We start from the raw sequence: 18,143 nt of genomic DNA, 5'->3' as shown, positions 1-18,143 counted from the left end.
GGAACAAATAAGATGAAATAATTGTTATCAGTTTTGTTGTGATTAATGGTATGTGGTAGGATAAGAATGGTAATACAGCAGTATCCAGGCTGATGCAGATTGACTGGCATACCTGATAAAACACAACTTTCATTTCCCTTGTCTATAAGAAACTAAAAAGATGACTTTAGGTTTGTAAATCCTTAAGAATCACCCAGGGGGAGTGCAGACCCTTTGAGTGGCAATATTTATGAACAGTTTGCTTAGACAAGGCAAGAATTATGAAGAGTTCTTTTGGTAAGCACTCATGGCTTTGAGTGGATGCCAGAGAGTGATGGAGAGTTGAGGGTGGATAGAGAGAACTTGATTCAGCTTGAAATGCTTCAAATGCATCTCAAGTGCATCTTGAATGGCTGTAAATAAGTTTGATTAATTTTATTGAAAGAATGTAGAAAAACAAATGAAGTTAAAAGACTATCAGCTGTCAGGTGGAATGTCATGCACCGGGGCAGTTTTGTGAAATCAAGGGATAAATGAAAACATGAGAAAAGCAGTAAGAATGGGAAGGAATGAAAAAAGAGATGGGATTTGAAATGGTAAGCTTGAGGAAAGAGGCCCACTACACTCCTGTTGCTAAATTCATGTTCTGTATTTGAGATTTTATTACCATGAGAAAAAAAGGAAGAAAAGACCTCTAGAGGCTCCCTCCAGTGCAGTAGGTGAAAATAAAAATTATTATTATGTTTTGCTGGTTTTCCTCCCCCCTAGTATTATATTATCTTTGGGACCTACTAAAACTTCCTATTTGTTAATGCTGATTGGAATATGTTAAGAGCAATTTTTACACAAATATTCATTATTAAGATTCTTAGTATATACATTTATGAAGAATTTATGTGAACATACTGTGTTGCTTGCTGTGTCTTGGTTTACCAAACAAGAGACAAAGAAAAGGGGCAAGAGGTAGAGATGAGTTTCAGGACAGTGAAAACTTCCTCCCATGACAATTTTCTGTAACAACACAATTGAGGTTTGCTGGTGCAAGGCCTCAAGAATAAAACCAGAAGATTGGGAGTGTAAGAACTGGGAAGTACTGCCAGTACTGGCTTTGGAAAGCACTGCCACAGCAGCTGGGGGAAGAGGCTGCAGAGCTGCAAGTGTAAAATAGGCAGCAGAGCTCTAAATGGAAGCGTCCTTAGGTACTGATATTGATCAGTTGTTCAAACAATCGACTCTGCTGTTATAGCCCAGATTTACACTGTGCCAAGCAGTTAAATGATCCATCAGCTCCAAGTAAACAGAGGGAAAAATGGACTGTCGTGAAATGTTTTTTATTTATCCCAAGATTTTTTGCATTAGAATGCTTCTTGTAAACAAGGAAAGGTACAAATACCTTAATGGAACAAATCAGTAAAAATTATCTGACCGTATTTCATGACTTATTACAATATTTTTTTAATAGAAATTGGTCAGGAATGTTAAGAGGCTCACATTTTCCACAATTATTGGTTGTCTGCCTTGTCTAAAATAAAATTAAATAGAAGCGTTCAGAGAATTGTTCATATTGGAAAAGACCTCTAAAATCATCGAGTCCCACCATTAACTCAGCTCTGCCATGTCCACCCTTAAAGCAGATTTCCAAGGGCCACATCCACACTCCTTTTGAACATTTCCAGGATTCCTGATTTCACCACCTCCTTGGGCAGCCTATTCCCATGCCTGACCACCCTTTCCGGAAAGAAATATTTTCTAACATCTAATCTAAATCTCCCCTGGTGCAACCTCTCAGCCTTGTTGCCTGGGACAGGAGAACTGATCCCTACCTCACTGCATCCTCCTTTGAAGCAGCTGTAGAGGGCAATAAGTGCCTCCTCAGCCTCTTTTTCTCCAGGCTAAACAAGATAAGATGTTGCTTATCATCTCTGTCCCTAACTCTCTATTAATGCCAAAGCCACAAGCACTTGCACACAACAATTTACATACTCCTTTTGATTCTAGGAAATGTTTGGAGTGTCTCTTTCTAACACAACATGAAATGAATTCAATCAGTTCACTAGAACTGTTCATACCCTGGAAGTAGCACATGGTAAAGTGCAGTATTTCACTGTGGTCTTCATTGTGTTTGGATTTTGGTTTGTAGTTCCCACTCATAGAACTCAAAATCCAGGAATCCTTGTTCCATTTAGTACCCTACCTAACTTGCAATAACTATTTATTAACAGAAGATGAGATTTAATTTTTTTTTAAAACTACTCCTGTTTGCTCAAATGCTGTAGCATGTCAAGTGGGCAAAACCTGTTAATGAGCACAGGTCTGAAATATCTAGAATTAGAGTTGACAGCAATGGCTGTGTTCAGCCTCTTCCATTGCAGCAGACAGTGAAACAAATTGGTGGCAATGATGCTGATATGGCAGCTTTACCCTGAACAGAAATTCACTGTGCGTTGAGTGTCTTCTTGTCATCTTCTGCAAGACAACTATTGATGCTTTCCTCATGTGGGGAGGCACTAGGAGTGTTTGCAAAACCCCTATTTAATTAACCTTGTTTGGGTTTACATCCAATAAAGAGGAAAGACATTATTATTAACAGCCTGCTGTTTTAATTGACTTCATGTAGCGTAGAACTTAGCTCTTCCTATTTAGAAATGCTTAGGAAATTTGAATCTTAATTTCTCAAATATGATAAAAGTACTACAAGAAATTAGGGAGTGTCTTGAAAATGCAAGGAAAGGTGCAAATTTAAGCCCTTGCCAAAGTTCTAGGTTATCAGATTGAAGTCTTCAGTACTAGGCAGGATTTAAGTGCATTGTCCAATCTGGATCTACTGTTCTTATAGAAATAAAACAGCAGATTTCCATTCACTTCCATGTGGACAAATAACCATCTTAAAATATAGCATGACAAGTTGTAATTATTGCTTCCCCTGGTAGCAGTATTAGCTAAGATCAAAGACCAGGAACATATTCAGACCAAATCACTTTCCTGAGTCTGAAAAGTCAAGGTGGGGGACATTAAGAGCAATGCTGTTGCTTACCAGGCTTTGGATAACCACTGTAAATCATTTTGTTTGGCTGCTATAAAAACAGCATCAACCTTCAAGCACAGAGTCAGAATGATGATAGTTGGATGAAAATCTACTGAAAAAATCAGATATTTTAGGTGAAAAAGAGATATGTCTATGAGAAAATTAAGGTCAGTAGAGATTTTAGGAGGGAACATTTTGAATAGAATTTTGACTAGGGCTTCTAGATTTGGCACAAGGGACAGAAAATCAAAGCTATCCTAATAAAAACAAGCAGGTCTGTACTTTCTGAGTTCTTTGCATACTGTGTTGCTATAAGAATATTTTGGAAATTCAGACTTCCATGCAAAATCTTTTCTATTAATTACACAGATCCCTCACAGAACATAAAATGTTATCAAGTCTTTTGTTAGACAAAATAAGACCTTACCAATGCCAAAGGATTCTGGTTTTATATAACCCTTGGCATTAATGTTCTTCCATCAAATGTACAGTGAAGTTACATATACACAATATTTGGGATGTTTACTTTTCTTAGACTGCAATCTGCAGCCATTCTAAAAATTCATTCTGAAATTCAGCTGGTCCATTTTCCTTAATATTCCCTTCATGCACAAGCTGACATCCATATCACACTTATCTTTTTGCCAGGCAAGTCCTTGAAGTACCTAAATTGGTACAGGAACTAAATCATTGATAGCTCAGTAAAGAACAGCAAAAATGGTTTGTATAAAAAATTACATCTCAATGTGAAAAATTCTAACACCTTTTTTTTTTAGTACAAAAGCTACTGATATAATTTCAAAAGAAGCAAAGCAATATTTTTTAGTAGGAGAGGATTTCCTTGTAATTGTAATTGCTAGGGGTCATGCAGTTTTAGTAAATTTTATCTGCAGCCCAAATAAATATTAATTTGGTGATCACTTTTATAACACTGCATTAAGTATCAAGATGCTCATCATACTTAACACTTGGGTCTGCCACAGTGGAAGTATGAGCACTGCAAGCAGTGATGAGAGGTTTACAGAGGTTTTATTATTAGACAAACCATTTAAATAATGTTTGTCAGGCTTTAAAACAAATAAACAAACTACAGGCAAGCCTGAATATATTTTTATCTCATGAAGTATCAGTGTATGCAGAAAAAATGGGCATATAATTCTGTGACTTCATGCACACAAAGGATATTATTTTTCTTAAATGTATTACCTTAAAAAGCATTTTGTTCAGAATCAACTCCTGCAATTTTGAAGTGTTTCATTCAGAAGAGAAAAATAAGGAATAAATATAGAACCCTGTAAGATTCAAGATCCTGTTTTCTCCATTAATAAATCTATGTCTTTAACACATTTTGTATCTCAACTTTGAAACTGAGTAGGTTAAAAGAGATTGGCAAAAAAGACAGTTAAAAGAGACAGCAAAAAAGGAGTTTCATCTTCCATTGCTCCTGGTACCTGGTCATGCTTTAGAATTCAGAGAAGTAAAGAAATACATTTTTAAGCTTTTGATTAATTTCTCATTCTAATGTAGTCAACAGAAATGATAATGAGTGATGGTTGACAACATTCCACAAATGTGTAGGTATGAGAATTGTGTCAAGACACCAAAAAAATTGCTGTATTACCACAGTCTCTGTTATCACTTTCAAAATATTCATCTCTCAACTGATCCAGCTTCATTTCAGGACAACAGAAAAATCAAGGAATTTTAACCACTACTTTAAGAGAGTGTCAAAAGATATGTCACATTTTATTTCCAGCACCATTCAGGGAATTTCCATGAGGATTGTGCTAAGAGGGCCATGTTTTATTCTGTTCTGAGGAGGAGTGTAACTCCCCACCCCCATCCTGCCTGTAAAGTGCTTACAGCTATTTTCAGTCCCCTTCCAGCTGATCCAAGGCTACACTTCCACTCTCTCTTAGGATGAAAACCAGAAATGTCTTGACGTTTAAATGAGTTAGGAATGCAAGTGAAGGAAGCTTGGGCTGACCATCTTGTAAAGGCAAATTGAGCTAGTCCAGTCTAAAAATATTAGGGTTTGATCCTTTATTTTGGTACTTCTTCAGGTTTGTATATTATTTCACTATTTCAACACAGTTTTAACAATGACAAAATAGGATCTAATTCTGTAATGTTTTGCAAAATATATAATGCCTTTACTTCCAGACTGACTGTATTTTCGGATCAGCTGAAGTTTATTGTTTGTTGAAATCTATGTTTTAGGGGGAAAAAAATTGCTTATGTGCCTCTGGAAAGAAAAAAATCAGATTTTTCCTTAATAAACAACTTTCTAAAATCCTCTAAGTCACTTAGTCATTTAGACACTGAGTACTGACTCCACTGTGAGAGAATTGTTCAGCCTGGAGCAGGCTGAGGTGAGACCTTGTCACCGTCCTTATTAGGGGAAGCAAAAGGGCAGGTACAGGTCTCTTCACACCTGTGAGCAGTGACAAGACCCAAGGCAATGGCCTGAAGCTGTGTCAGGGGAGGTTTAGGTTGGGTATCAGGAAAAGGTTCTTCACCCACAGGGTGTTTGGGCACTGGAACAGCTCCCCAGGGCAGTGGTCACAGCACCAGCCTGACAGAGTTCAAGGAGCATTTGGACAATGTGACTCTTGGGGTGTCCTGTGCAGGGCCAGGAGCTGGATTTGAGCATCCTTGTGGGTCCCTTCCAACTCAGCTTATTGTGTGATTCTGTGAGCAGTACTGTTTTTACTCAGTAAAGTAGCAGTGACCTTCCAGCAGCACAGCAAGGAGGAGGTCATAAACACAAACAGCTGGTTAAATCTACCAAGTTTTGGACAAATTTTAGTAATGCCAGGACAGTTAAAGCAATCAGTAATTTTAGTGAGATTTGCATGAATATTTGTCTGAAAATAGAATGTTGTCTTTGATCGCTTTGAATGAACCTTATTTCGATCAATTTGAGTGAGGCCTTTCTCTTACAGAAAGGAAATTAATGAAGAATTATTGAGAGAGATCTACAAAATCCTATTTTTTCCATATTATAAATTATATTAAATTAGCTTTATTTTTCATGTGAGATATGAAATTATTTTGAAAAATTTCATAACCTCTGGATTTTTCCCAGTGATAAAAAATTTTCTTTGAAGAGAGATGCTGAAATACATGTAAAGAACTATGCAGTATGTTTTAGATGTCCATTTCTTGGGAATGACTTGAAGTTAAATTCTTAACATAGGGTGTTTTCTGGAATCAAAGAATGACCTTGAAGTTAAAAAATAATTAAAGTTTTCCTTCTTACTTAAATAGTGTTGTTTTGAATGCTGTACTCCTCAGATGAAGGTAACTATGGTAAGAACCTTCCTACTTAGATATACCTTACTGAGGTTGTTCAATTAAAAGGTTTATTGAATTAAACTCAAATTTTAAAAATATGAAACCCCCACCAAGTGGATATGACTTCCACAAAGAGTATGACTTCCATTTAGGCAAGCAGAAGAATAAATTTATTGCAGCTGACAAGTATTTTAATGCAAAGTTAACTTTGCTACATTGTACTCAAATGAGATCCATTAAGTTTTAAAATTTCCTGACCTTTATGAACTTCATTTTTCTCTGTTAACATATCATGGACATTTGATTTACATTTCATTAGCTGGAAGATTCTGTTAAATAAATGTAGGTTCCATTTCCAAACTTGTTCACATTAAAAGATTTCTTTCTACTAAGAAATGTTCAAATCATTTTTCCTGAGACAGGTTTGAATTATTTGATCATACCATTTGATCATATTAAGGCAATATTTGAAACTGGTATGCATATTTTTGTCCACAGGATTCTTACTGACTTAAATGGTGGTTATACACTTAGGAAGTACCTCATGCAGAGGAGTTAGTAAATATAGCCTTTGCTATTCAGATATTAAAATATATTCTAGGCAAGTATAACATTGGGAGGTGAGGCCATTTCAACAGTTATGTTATCTGTGAGAGAGACATCAATGCTTACAGCAGCATCCTTTCTATATTAAAATCAGCAGAAGAATGCAAGCAGGATTTGATAAAAACTCCTTTTTATTCCCTCACAAATATTATCAGATATATCACTAACAATAGGATGCACAAGTTTAAATTTAATATCTTCTTGATGGAAACTTCTTAGAGTAATTCTAGTCATCTGCAGCTTGAACCTCCTCTATCTAACATTTCTTTCCAATATTACTGAAATTTTGGTGAAAATTTGGTAAGTGGGAGACATAAAAACATGCAAATTTCTATCAGTTCCCAGCAGAGAGATGGGTAATGCATGGTCACTTACTGCCTTGATGCTTTCAAAGTGTCCACCTTCTTTCTCAAAGTCAATTGGCTGCCCATTGAGAGTCCAGTAGAAGGTGACATCCATTGTGCTGTCATGAAGGGCTTTGCAGCTGAGGACAATGCTCTCTCCAACTGTTAACTCAATCTTCTTGGGAGCCAGCTCTATTCTTGTCGGTTCTGGAAACAGAGAAGAGTTAGGAACGCTCAGATGGAAGGCTGCTTATAGTGCCAGACCAAAATAATAGGATTGAGTATTGCTGAGTCTACTTAGAGCTTACATTTGCTCTTAGTATGAATTGCAGGCAGTCAAACACTGAAACATATTCATAATGCACATTGAAGTATGACACTGGGGGTCAGCAGGTACAGGCAGTTTCATGCAGTCAGTAAGGCAGAATCTTAAACAGCAATCTGAGATGGATTAATGAATTAATTAATTTTATTAGTTTCAGGAAAAGCTACTTTTTTTTTTTTTTTTTTTTTAAAAGCCTGCAGCACCTGGAATCTTCTGATTGCATAAAAATTCCAGTTTTGCCACGTAAAACAATAAAAGTTGGTTCCTGGATTACTAAATATAGGAAGAAGCTAGAAAAATGAAGTCAAAAGACTTGAACACCTGCAAAGAAAATGCACTAATTCAGCTAAAAAAAATGAAAAAAAAAAGGTTCAGAAATGGATTGCTACTCAGTAGTTTTATTATTATTATTAATCTTCTATGATACTACCTTTCTCTGGATTTTATATAGATAAAATTATTACTTCAATTTAAAAGTTTGTTCTCATGCCGAAAAAGTTTGGGGTGAGTTTTCAAAGATAAAATATGTTAAAAGGGGTATTGATTCCTTTACTTATAGAATTATGATTTAATATATATACCAATTCTTATGACAGATCTACTATAAAACAGCTGGTGTATGGAATCTGATTTGATGTTTGACCAGATGGAGTTTAGTCCCCTTAGCTGGTTGGAAATTCTTTTCTATTCTCTTGGAGAATGTTGTTTTATGGTTGGCTGGGGATTCTAAGCAATATTTAAATATAAGTCAATAGAAATCATCATTACCATCAAAGTGTTTTTTTCATACCTTTAACAGACACAGATGCAATGATTTCTGCAGATCCAAATACATTTACACCTTGGCATAAATAGCGCCCTTCATCAGACTTGGAAGCATTCAGGATTCGCAGACTCCCATGTGGAAGAATAGTTATCCTGGAAAGGATAAATCCATAAATACACAAATATCTCTCCCATCCTCCCACCAAATTCCATGATGATATCTTTCAGAGATAATAAACAGGATTGAGGACTGCTGCCTCTGTAGCAAGGGATGATGAAGATGATAACTAAATTATTTTCTGTTTCAAAAAGGTTTTAATAAATCCGTTTTACTGCTCCTTCCTTAATTCAAAATTTTCATGGAAACATCAGTGGATTAGTATCCTTTGACACTTATTAGGGGTGAATTTTAATTAAACTTTTGTAGAACAGTAAAAAAGGTAATCCTTCATAATTTGTCTTCAAAGTTTCACCACTGTATTATTGTCAAGCACGTTATTCCATCTAGAAAAAAAATGACCTTAGAAATCAGATCTGAGAAGAATGGGAAGAAATATTCAAAGAAAGACAAGGGGAAAACCCTATAAAATTAATTGTATCTGGTCAAAATATGATTTATAGCATCAGAGCACAGTGTAGCAAAGGGATTTAAATAATCTTTGCTTTTTGTAGATGGGCTTTTATTTTTTTTTCTGAATCTATAATTGCAGCTCTGCTATACCTCTTTGTAAGTAACCCCACTATAGCATATTTATGACGAATGTTCAGCTGCTCACATTTAGGAGTTTCTTATTTTGGTTTTGCTTACACAATATTAATCATAAAGTCCATGAAGCAGTGTGTAAATTAACACGTTTTTTCTCTTCTAAAATGACCAAGACCCTGAATTTATTCTATCTTAGAGAAGATAGAAGAACAGTGCATAATCCTGGCTCTTTTCCTGACAGAGAACTAGGAGCCAAGAAGAAATATGACAACTCTTAGATGGCATTTTATCCAAATTCTGCTTGCAGGTGTTGTGTATCCTTTCCTAGGTTAGGTAGTGGTCATGACTCTCTTCAAGGCAGTGAGAGATGAAGGCTGGGAGGCATGGACACTGGAAGCAGATAATCCTCAGCCAGTGGTTTCAGGTATCCCATCCAAGTGGGGGAAGACATAAGGTGCTTCCTTCTGTATTTGAAAACTAAGGCAAGACCTCTGTGTTAGAGAATCTAAATAAGTAGGTGGGTGGCTATTCCCTAGGGATGGCTGGGTTTTAAATATCCCCTGTTCAGAGAGGACTCTCTGGCTGACACAATATAGACTGACACTCCTTCTGCTGGGAATCCTCTCTGAAGTCTATGATCAAAAATCATGGAGGGTACAATGTTGAGTTTTACTCTTGAGAGTATTTAATCAGGAATATGGCACTTCTGACAGGACTGTGTTGGCTTCATCAGCAGCAAAAGAGGAAAGGAATTACATTTACAGGCTGGATGTGTTAAACTTCAAAGCTGTTACCTTTGATTTATACTAGGAGTGATTTACATAGGCTTAAAATTCAATAAAATGCTCAAATTAAATCATTAAATGAAACTGCATATATTTTCTTTCTTTCTTTCTTTCTTCCTTTCTTTCTTTCTTTCTTTCTTTCTTTCTTTCTTTCTTTCTTTCTTTCTCTTTCTCCTTCCTTCCTTCCTTCCTTCCTTCCTTCCTTCCTTCCTTCCTTCCTTCCTTCCTTCCTTCCTTCCTTCCTTCCTTCCTTCCTTCCTTCCTTCCTTCCTTCCTTCCTTCCTTCCTTCCTTCCTTCCTTCCTTCCTTCCCTTTCTTTCTCTCCTTTTTCAAGAAAAAGAATAATATCCCCTATTTTCTAACTCTGTAAGAAATGGCAGTTTATTATCGGAAGTTTATAAATATTATGGTAGAGAAAACAGAATTTCATTCCAGTGAAAAATGTGCTTCTGTTCACTTCTGATGTGAAACCACTCACTGCTCTCAGCAGACAGCAGAAGAAAATAATAGCTTCAAAAGGGAATGGGGCAGAGGAAGGTCATGTCAACTCTAGGGTTCCCCAGTACAACCTGAGGATGCATCTCCCATCCTGCTGTAAAAAAAAAATATACACCCGTCTTTGTTGAAAGATAATTTTATAGAAAATATTTTTGTATTAAGAAAATGACTCTGTATTGGAGTTTTGAGTGTTTGGTTTTTTCCAACAAATAAGAAGGCTTGAAACTTTGTTATGATATATCACACCTTTGAAGAAAATCTCTGCTTTAGAAACTGACAGGGATGCAAGCTTCCTTCATTTTCTCTTGGTGTAATTTAAAAAAAAATTCTAACAACATGCTCAGTTTTCAATGCTCTGATGACATCATTTGTATGGCAATAGTCTTTGCAGAACAGTGATAGTTCTCATACTGACAGCATCAGAAAGGACATGTCTTTAATGTTTGCAAATTATAGAAGCTTATACACAGTTTAAGTCCTGATATAAAACAGTTTGGACATTCTGACCTTGGTGGAAAAAAAAGTTAGATGCATATGGAAGGTTATCTAATGAATCCTGTGGATATTATCTATTACATTTCTATGTAGTTATAGCTCCTGTTATTCATGAGGGAAAGAGTAATCACTCAATCAAAGGAACTGCAAACACATTTGCTGGTGCATTACTTGGCTCAGAAATTAATATTTTCCTTAAGGTGCCTAGCACTCATCTGTCCTCCCTTTCTTTTGTGTGTGTGTTTGGGAAAAAAGCCAGAGGCCTGGTTATGATGGAAACTGAAATGCTTTATTTATTCATATAATACTTGCTGCACACAGCAGGAACACAGACTTCTCTTCCTTCCCTGCCAATATCCCTCAGTCACAGAGAGACCACCTGTGTAGCATGTCTACATATTTTAACAAAAAATATACCATGGCAAAAAAGGTTTTATACTTCATAAATAGAAAGGAAGCAAAGAAAGGAAAATGGAGCTGGGGTAGAATTAAGGATAATTCAGGAAAAGAAGCAGTCCTAAATTATTAACTGACTAGAAACTGAGAGAAAGATGATGATAGATGAACAAATAAAGGATGGTTTAGAGATCAAGGTGAGAGTTTGGAGATTTATTTATTTATTTATATTTAAGAAAAATCATTGTCATCAGATAAAGGAGAGGGATGTTGTCCATAAAAGGCACAAAATCAGTGTCTCTGTAGAAAAGAATTTTCATCTATCTAATAACATGAAGAAAAAGAGATGAGAGTTAATGTCTTGATGTCATAAAGCATGTTGTCTTGAGACAGCTGTCATTCACATGACTAGTTAAATATGTTTAATACAAAAATTAAGGATTATTAAGAAACTGGTTGAAGAAAGGACTTTTTTTTTTTTTTTTAAAGAGAAATTGGTTTTTGTACTATGATATCATTTTTCAAAATACCAGGATACAAAAAGGCTGCTGAAAATTTGATTAAATAAATGGTTCTTTGACACAGCAGCTGAACACCAGATTCATAGAAAAGCTGCAGTTTTGGCTCTGGACTAAGAGGACCATGCAGTAAAGGACAATGCAACCCTTACAGATACCAGATACCAACAGATACCAATCTGCATCTCTTTATGGGAGTATTAATACATTTAGTTCTGAGGAAATTTAACAAGGACAATTTTGATCATCAGTATTCAGAAAGATTATTTCCAATCAAACTGACATTTGGACAGATCAACATGGTGACCATGGAGGAAAGAAAACCTTTTGTTCTAGAGGCTGTTTGTAGTATTAAAACTGTGCATGAGATGAGTTTCTATTTTACATGTTAATTAATGGATCTTGCTAGCAGTCAGTTGAACCCCTATAAAAGCTAAAAATGTGCAGGTGTCTAATTCATACTGTAAATCTCCACACATTGGTATCTCAATCTGGAACTGAATCTCACCCTCAAATCTTAATTTAATTCCCCAGATATAAGTACATTTCATGATCTTACATAATTTTTGGGACAAAATCCCAGCTGCTGCAAGAAAAGGAAATCAATTTCCTCACTGTCCCCACTTGCTGTGGGCTTGCTTTGTGAAATGGAGCAGTCTGAGCACCTGAAATTCAGTTGATACTAAAGTAGAAAGGATGCTTGAGGAGTGAATTGCTTTTCAGATAAAAACATGAATCCATCTGTGGAATGGAACTAGAGGTATTCCAAAGAGAAACTTTGGACAGTGGATAATGTGAATAGTATCAACTTTTTGCTTCTCCTATCGGTCCAGGCTACCTCCTCATGCAGAAATAGTCATTAGACACCTGGGCTGACAAATGTGACAAAAGACCTATGAGAGGCTGTAAGTGCTTAAAGCAGAGACATAGAAATCAATTAGCCACAAGCCTCACTGCCCACGAAGCTGAACTTCCCCAAAAAATCAATAATTAAAAGAGCTAAATTGAAATTGAAAGTGACTTCAAGGTGTATCTTATATCTCTGCATATTATAATTTCCCTCTCTGATTGTGTCAGAAATAGTGCAGTTGTTGGATGCCCAGCTTGCAGCAGCTGTAGTTCTCTTGTCCAGGACATCAGCAAGTTTGGATACACATATTAGTAACATTTCTATAATGTCAGTTTTGTGAATGACAACATAATCCATTAAACTAGTTTGAGAGCTGCTAAAAAGCCATAGAAACATGAATGAGAGTGAAAATTTTCCACTCTAAGGCTTCAGGATTGGACTTAGATTAACATTGGAAGGTTGCAAAATACTCAGCAACTATAGTTTGCAGAAAATATTTTCAAATTATTATTTCGGCTGTAAAAATATTGCAGTCTATTCAAAGTTTATACTCACTTTAAATTGGAAAACATGCTTAGTACATTTGCTTAAACAAAAATGCATTAGCTGACTCAGATCAGTGATTTGGTCAATTTAGTTCTTTCAGCAATGAAGTATGCACCAGGGAGATTAAGTCCTTGACAAAGAATGGGCTGCTTTATCTGGAAGGATGAAATTCCATGCTGTTTGCATATGGGATGTTGATGTGAATAGAAAGGTATTCTCTGAGACCAAGTGTCTGCTAAGAAGCTGATGGATGGAAATCAGACTCATAAGAAATGCTGGACATTTTATTATAGATGGTGTTTGGATGTCCATTATTTGGCAGTCTGAAATGTTTTCTCTTAATAATTGCTGACTGACAGAGAGGTAAGGAAAATGCTGATGGAGGTGAACAGAGTGTAAGATCCCCACAAATGTGACTGACAACTTCAGCTTCCTTTAGGTTTCACGTGATTCAGAGAATGGGAGTAAGTAGGATATGATATGTAAAAGTTGCTTGTATGGGAAGATTTGCATGGGGTTTTTTTGTGGGTTTTTTTTCCAGTATTTTGATTAAAATGTAGCAATTTTTTTCCTTCTTGCTGCTCTGTTTACAGAAAACTTTTGAGACTGACCATAAACTTTGGTCTTATGTTGAGGGGAGTGAGTAAGAAATGGGAAATACAGACATCATTGTTTTGGTATAAAAAAGGAGATACAGTCTGTCTGACATTTAATTTTTCCTCTGATTAATTCTTAAGTATAAATGGAATGAACAAGTACTGCAGATACTTTTACTGTTCCACTGTCTTACTGAAAAAATATCAATTCATTATTATCTGGTGTCACCCACCATATAAATTCTCAGATATGGTTTACAGCTGGTAGAGGACATACTATTGTATGTTGGAAATTGATGCTGGAAATTTTCAGCTTTCTTCATCACCAGGGACAGTTTTACCTTGACCCACTGGGGCCAGGACATGCATTTCTTTCCATGTCACATGTTAAATCAGTGAGCAGAGACTTGCACCAAGATTAAGATAATGAGAAATGGAAACTCTAATTTTCATTCTGTTGCATCATTCATAGCAGATTCTCACAAAGAGATGTCTTGATGTTGTGGTAGAAATTGTTTCTGGATGTTGAAGGAGATGAGCAGTTGAGGCAGCAAATGTTAGAATTGCTACACAAAAAATCAGAATTTTACTGAGAACTTGTTGCACAGACAGGGACACAGGGTCTGGATCGTAATAGAAATTAATGTAATGCAGCTTATACTTGAATTTTATATTCTTTAAATAACAATTACAGAGTAAGAAAAATTAGAAGTCAGATGTGTGGCCATCTTTGGTGGGGACAAGAATTAGTAATGGGTAGTTTGGTTAGGCTATAGATCCTGGTTAGGCTGTAGATACTAGTATCTTTATTTTCAATTAATTCTTTTGGTATTATCTTTTGACATTCAAACCACAGCAAGCAGTTAAGCATAATATTTAGTTTAAGCCTTTGCAAATTTTAACACCTAGTAACTGAAATTAAAAAGAAAGTTATTGGTGGTTGGAAAAGAATCCTCTGCATTTTTCATATGGATCTAAAATCAGGAATAAGACATTGGTTTGTCTGCATGTTGGAAATAAGAATTTTGAAGAAGCAAATGGAGAGAAGCTGCACTGACTCATTTAGCCTGTGGCCCCTCACAGTGTTCTGATCTGAACAACCTGTCATTTGACATTAGTTTGGGTTTGAGATCTATCAGTTTGCTTTAATTTAGACTACAAGGAATCAGGACAAGTATTTGCAAATAGTTGAAACCCTTATTTCTCCATGAATGGCTTTGGGCTATCTCATTTCCCTTTGCCTCCTTTTGCTCCTTCAAAATAGATGCACAAACCCTTAATGTTTAGAGAAGATAGATGGGATGTTATAGTAAAGCCACTTAGATAAGCAAAGGACAATCTACTCTATATACATTTTTTAATAATATCACCCTAGGTAGAGTAATTTTTATTTTAATATTGTTGACTTAATTAGAAAAAACCTTATATTTGGCACAGTCCCTTGACAAAACACGAAATTATCTGGATTTTCTTCCCTTCATGTTTTCAAATATTTATAATGGTATGATTCCTGTGTGTGATATCTTAGGTCATTGGAATATGCTAAACCTTATTGTTAATGTACCACAAACTACTTCCAGCTCTATTCAAGCTAATCTCTGCAAACTGTCTTAGGGCAGTTTCTTTCAAAGTAGCCACAGCCAGGCCTCTTATTTTGTCCTTATTTTGTCCTTGCTGTTTGCTGCACAGGAACATTTGTGCATAAAAAAACCACAGCCCTCACTGGTGTAAATGTTGTCCATGTATGTAAATATAATTTCATGTGGATGACACTTGAAGTTATTTTTTGCTAACAACTGTAGCTTCTGTTCTAAGCAAAGGGAATAAATATGATCTCTGCAGTGTTTCTCTGCAGTAAAGTCTGGAAAATACTCATATATCAGAAATGGAAGGGCCTTTGCAAGTGCTTTTTTCTTTGCATTGGTCATTATTGGTCATTATTGGTCATTATTCATAGTAGGTCATTATTTAAATGATGCTTTGCATTAATAACTTTATTCAAACCAAAACTTAAGCACATAGTTTGCTTTAAAGACTCTATTAACAGCACCAATGTCAAGAATGATAGAAAGGTGCTAAAAATTAAATTTCTAAGGTAATAAACTGAAGATAACTAAGGTAATAAACTGAAACAGAGCCAAACTGTAAATGCAACAGAAGTTCAGATCAGTAATCTATCAGCTAGAGAAATTATACAACAGCAGATATTTAAATTATTATATATATTTACTGGTGCTCTCAAGGTTGTGTTGGTTCATATTCAAAATTTAATATCACTTAACTAATTCGTTCTTTGTCATGCTGCTTAAATATTTTTCCCCTCAAATGGGTTTCATCTCATGCAAAGAAAGAACTAGGATGATTGCTCAGAAGACATATCAGGATAAGTGTTCCAGAAACATTTGTTCAAGAAATTGTTAGGAAAGACCATTTAAGGTCTTTTCTGCCCTGCATTGAATTCCAAGATGTCTCTTAAAAGCTCTTATAAAATACAGTTGGTTTAGAGCAATTTATCTCTAAGCATGCTGAAAATACTCTGCAATTATTGAAATGTTCTTTCATATTTTTTAAAATTCTTATCATTCTCTTGAACCATTTAAATTTAATATCCATTTTAATATTTAAATATTTAAATAATTAAATTTATTCCTTTTCTTTGCACACTATTTCAATGTCAGAAATAGTCTCCTACTGCAAAAAGATTCCTTCTTTTCAAGGAAAAGCCTTATCACAATAATTTTCTCCATGTTTCTAAGTGACAACGATGAATTATTAATTTACTCTATTTTACTCAGAAGCTTTAGAAATAATAACATGTGCAAAGATCCCCCCAGGAAAAGAAAAATACATAGGAAACTTTAGTTACTCTAAGATATTTCTGTGTTTCTCTTGTCAGTTAGAAAAGCAATATCAATACTCAAAGTGAGACCTTATATGCAAGAGGTAAAATTCAAATAGACCAGATGCTCAAGGAGGCAGGTCTTTAGCCAGTGTAAAATGACATAATTTCATTCAACTATATAGTTCTATTAAGGCTCATATTAGATAAAGACACATCTCAAAATAGCCAAACTATCCTATGCTTGAAGTGTTAACATTAACTTCAGCAACATAATATAAAGAGCAGAAGCTTAAATTTCATTCGAATTATATTCTTGTAAATTGAAGGCTGCTAATTAGATGTTTACATGGGAAGTTCTCATATGCTGGAGGCAACAGTCATTGAGCTCAAGCTTTATTGCTGTAAGCTGTGTAATGATGTCCACTCAGATGGAACCTGCTTTCCAGGTTTGATTCCACAGAAACTCAGGTAGAAACTCTTTGGAGGGGAGATTCCATTAGCATGATGCATATTTTGCTTGGACCAGTAGCTACGAGTTCTTCACCAATTATTTAGAACTGTCATTATGAGAGTCAGTACTCCACAGAACTGCAGGTGTTCCAACCATCACTGTTGTGAAAAAGCCCCTGTTTTCTCCCTGTCTAATAACCATAAACTGGACTACAGATGTGTTTGACACTGTTTTCATGAAAAATACGTGATCTAAACAAGACAGAGTAGAAGAATTTTTGAGTACAAAAGTGACTTCTGAAAATGGAAAAAGAATAATTAGAACATACACTACTTTAGCTCCCAAAATACATTTGCTGAGATGTTCAGAGAATTTTGAACATTGATAAGTTTGATAGATTGCACGGGATAAAAATGGCATGTTTTAGTATTAGTACAGCAATAGAAGTGATAGAATGGGATGTTTGCTCCTCCTTTGTAGTAAGGTGTCCCTGCTGGCTCTCTGGTTATTCAAATCAGAGATCACCATGCTGTAACCAGTAAGGGGCAGTCATTGCTTAGTTCCACAATATTTCTGAGTTTACCCTTGGAAATCCCAGCACTTGTTTTATCTATCGTCTTCACTGACAACTAGATTGAGTGTGAAATATCTAAATAATCTGTTGCTACATCCAGAAAGAAAGCAAAGGCTAGAGGCAAAAATCTATGTCATGGCTCCATTCTTACTCCATACTACTTCACATCTTGAGACAGGAGCTTTTCAGTGGAGAAATCTATGGTCTAGAACAGACTTCACAAAAACTGTGAGGAGTGAAAGTGCACCTGACAAACAACCTTCCATCTACAGTCCCATGATATATCTCTAACCTGTTTCTGTAACACAGCTCTAGATTTCTACATCATTTACATTCTACACAGCTCCCAACTACATCCTCGACAAGGGGTGTGCTCAAAAGGCTGTACCTCTTAAGAGCACCTTGTTGTTTATTAAGATATTGGTGCAAGATGAGGACTCAGAAACCTTGATTATAAATAGCAGTGCAGAGTAAAGGCTGTGCTGTTTCTGCAACACATACAAAATTATCACAGGAACATTTGTCCTGGAAGATACCTTTCCTCT

At 35.7% G+C, this 18,143-nt stretch overlaps 1 protein-coding gene across 2 annotated transcripts in view; it reads right to left on the bottom strand.

The window, feature by feature from the left end:
* The window catches only part of CNTN5 (contactin 5), a 576,470-nt gene that overhangs the window by 51,745 nt on the left and 506,582 nt on the right, over positions 1 to 18,143 (bottom strand). For both annotated transcript variants that reach the window (XM_056493993.1, XM_056494003.1), the window contains exons 14-15: positions 8,367 to 8,494; positions 7,283 to 7,458 (exon numbers count right to left, since the gene is read on the bottom strand). In XM_056493993.1, coding sequence (XP_056349968.1) covers positions 7,283 to 7,458; positions 8,367 to 8,494 — 304 coding nt within the window. The remainder of the gene's footprint in view (positions 1 to 7,282; positions 7,459 to 8,366; positions 8,495 to 18,143) is intronic.

Source organism: Oenanthe melanoleuca, chromosome 1 (genome assembly GCF_029582105.1).
Source record: "Oenanthe melanoleuca isolate GR-GAL-2019-014 chromosome 1, OMel1.0, whole genome shotgun sequence".
Lineage (NCBI taxonomy): Eukaryota > Metazoa > Chordata > Aves > Passeriformes > Muscicapidae > Oenanthe > Oenanthe melanoleuca.
This window is presented reverse-complemented; position numbering and strand designations above follow the sequence as displayed.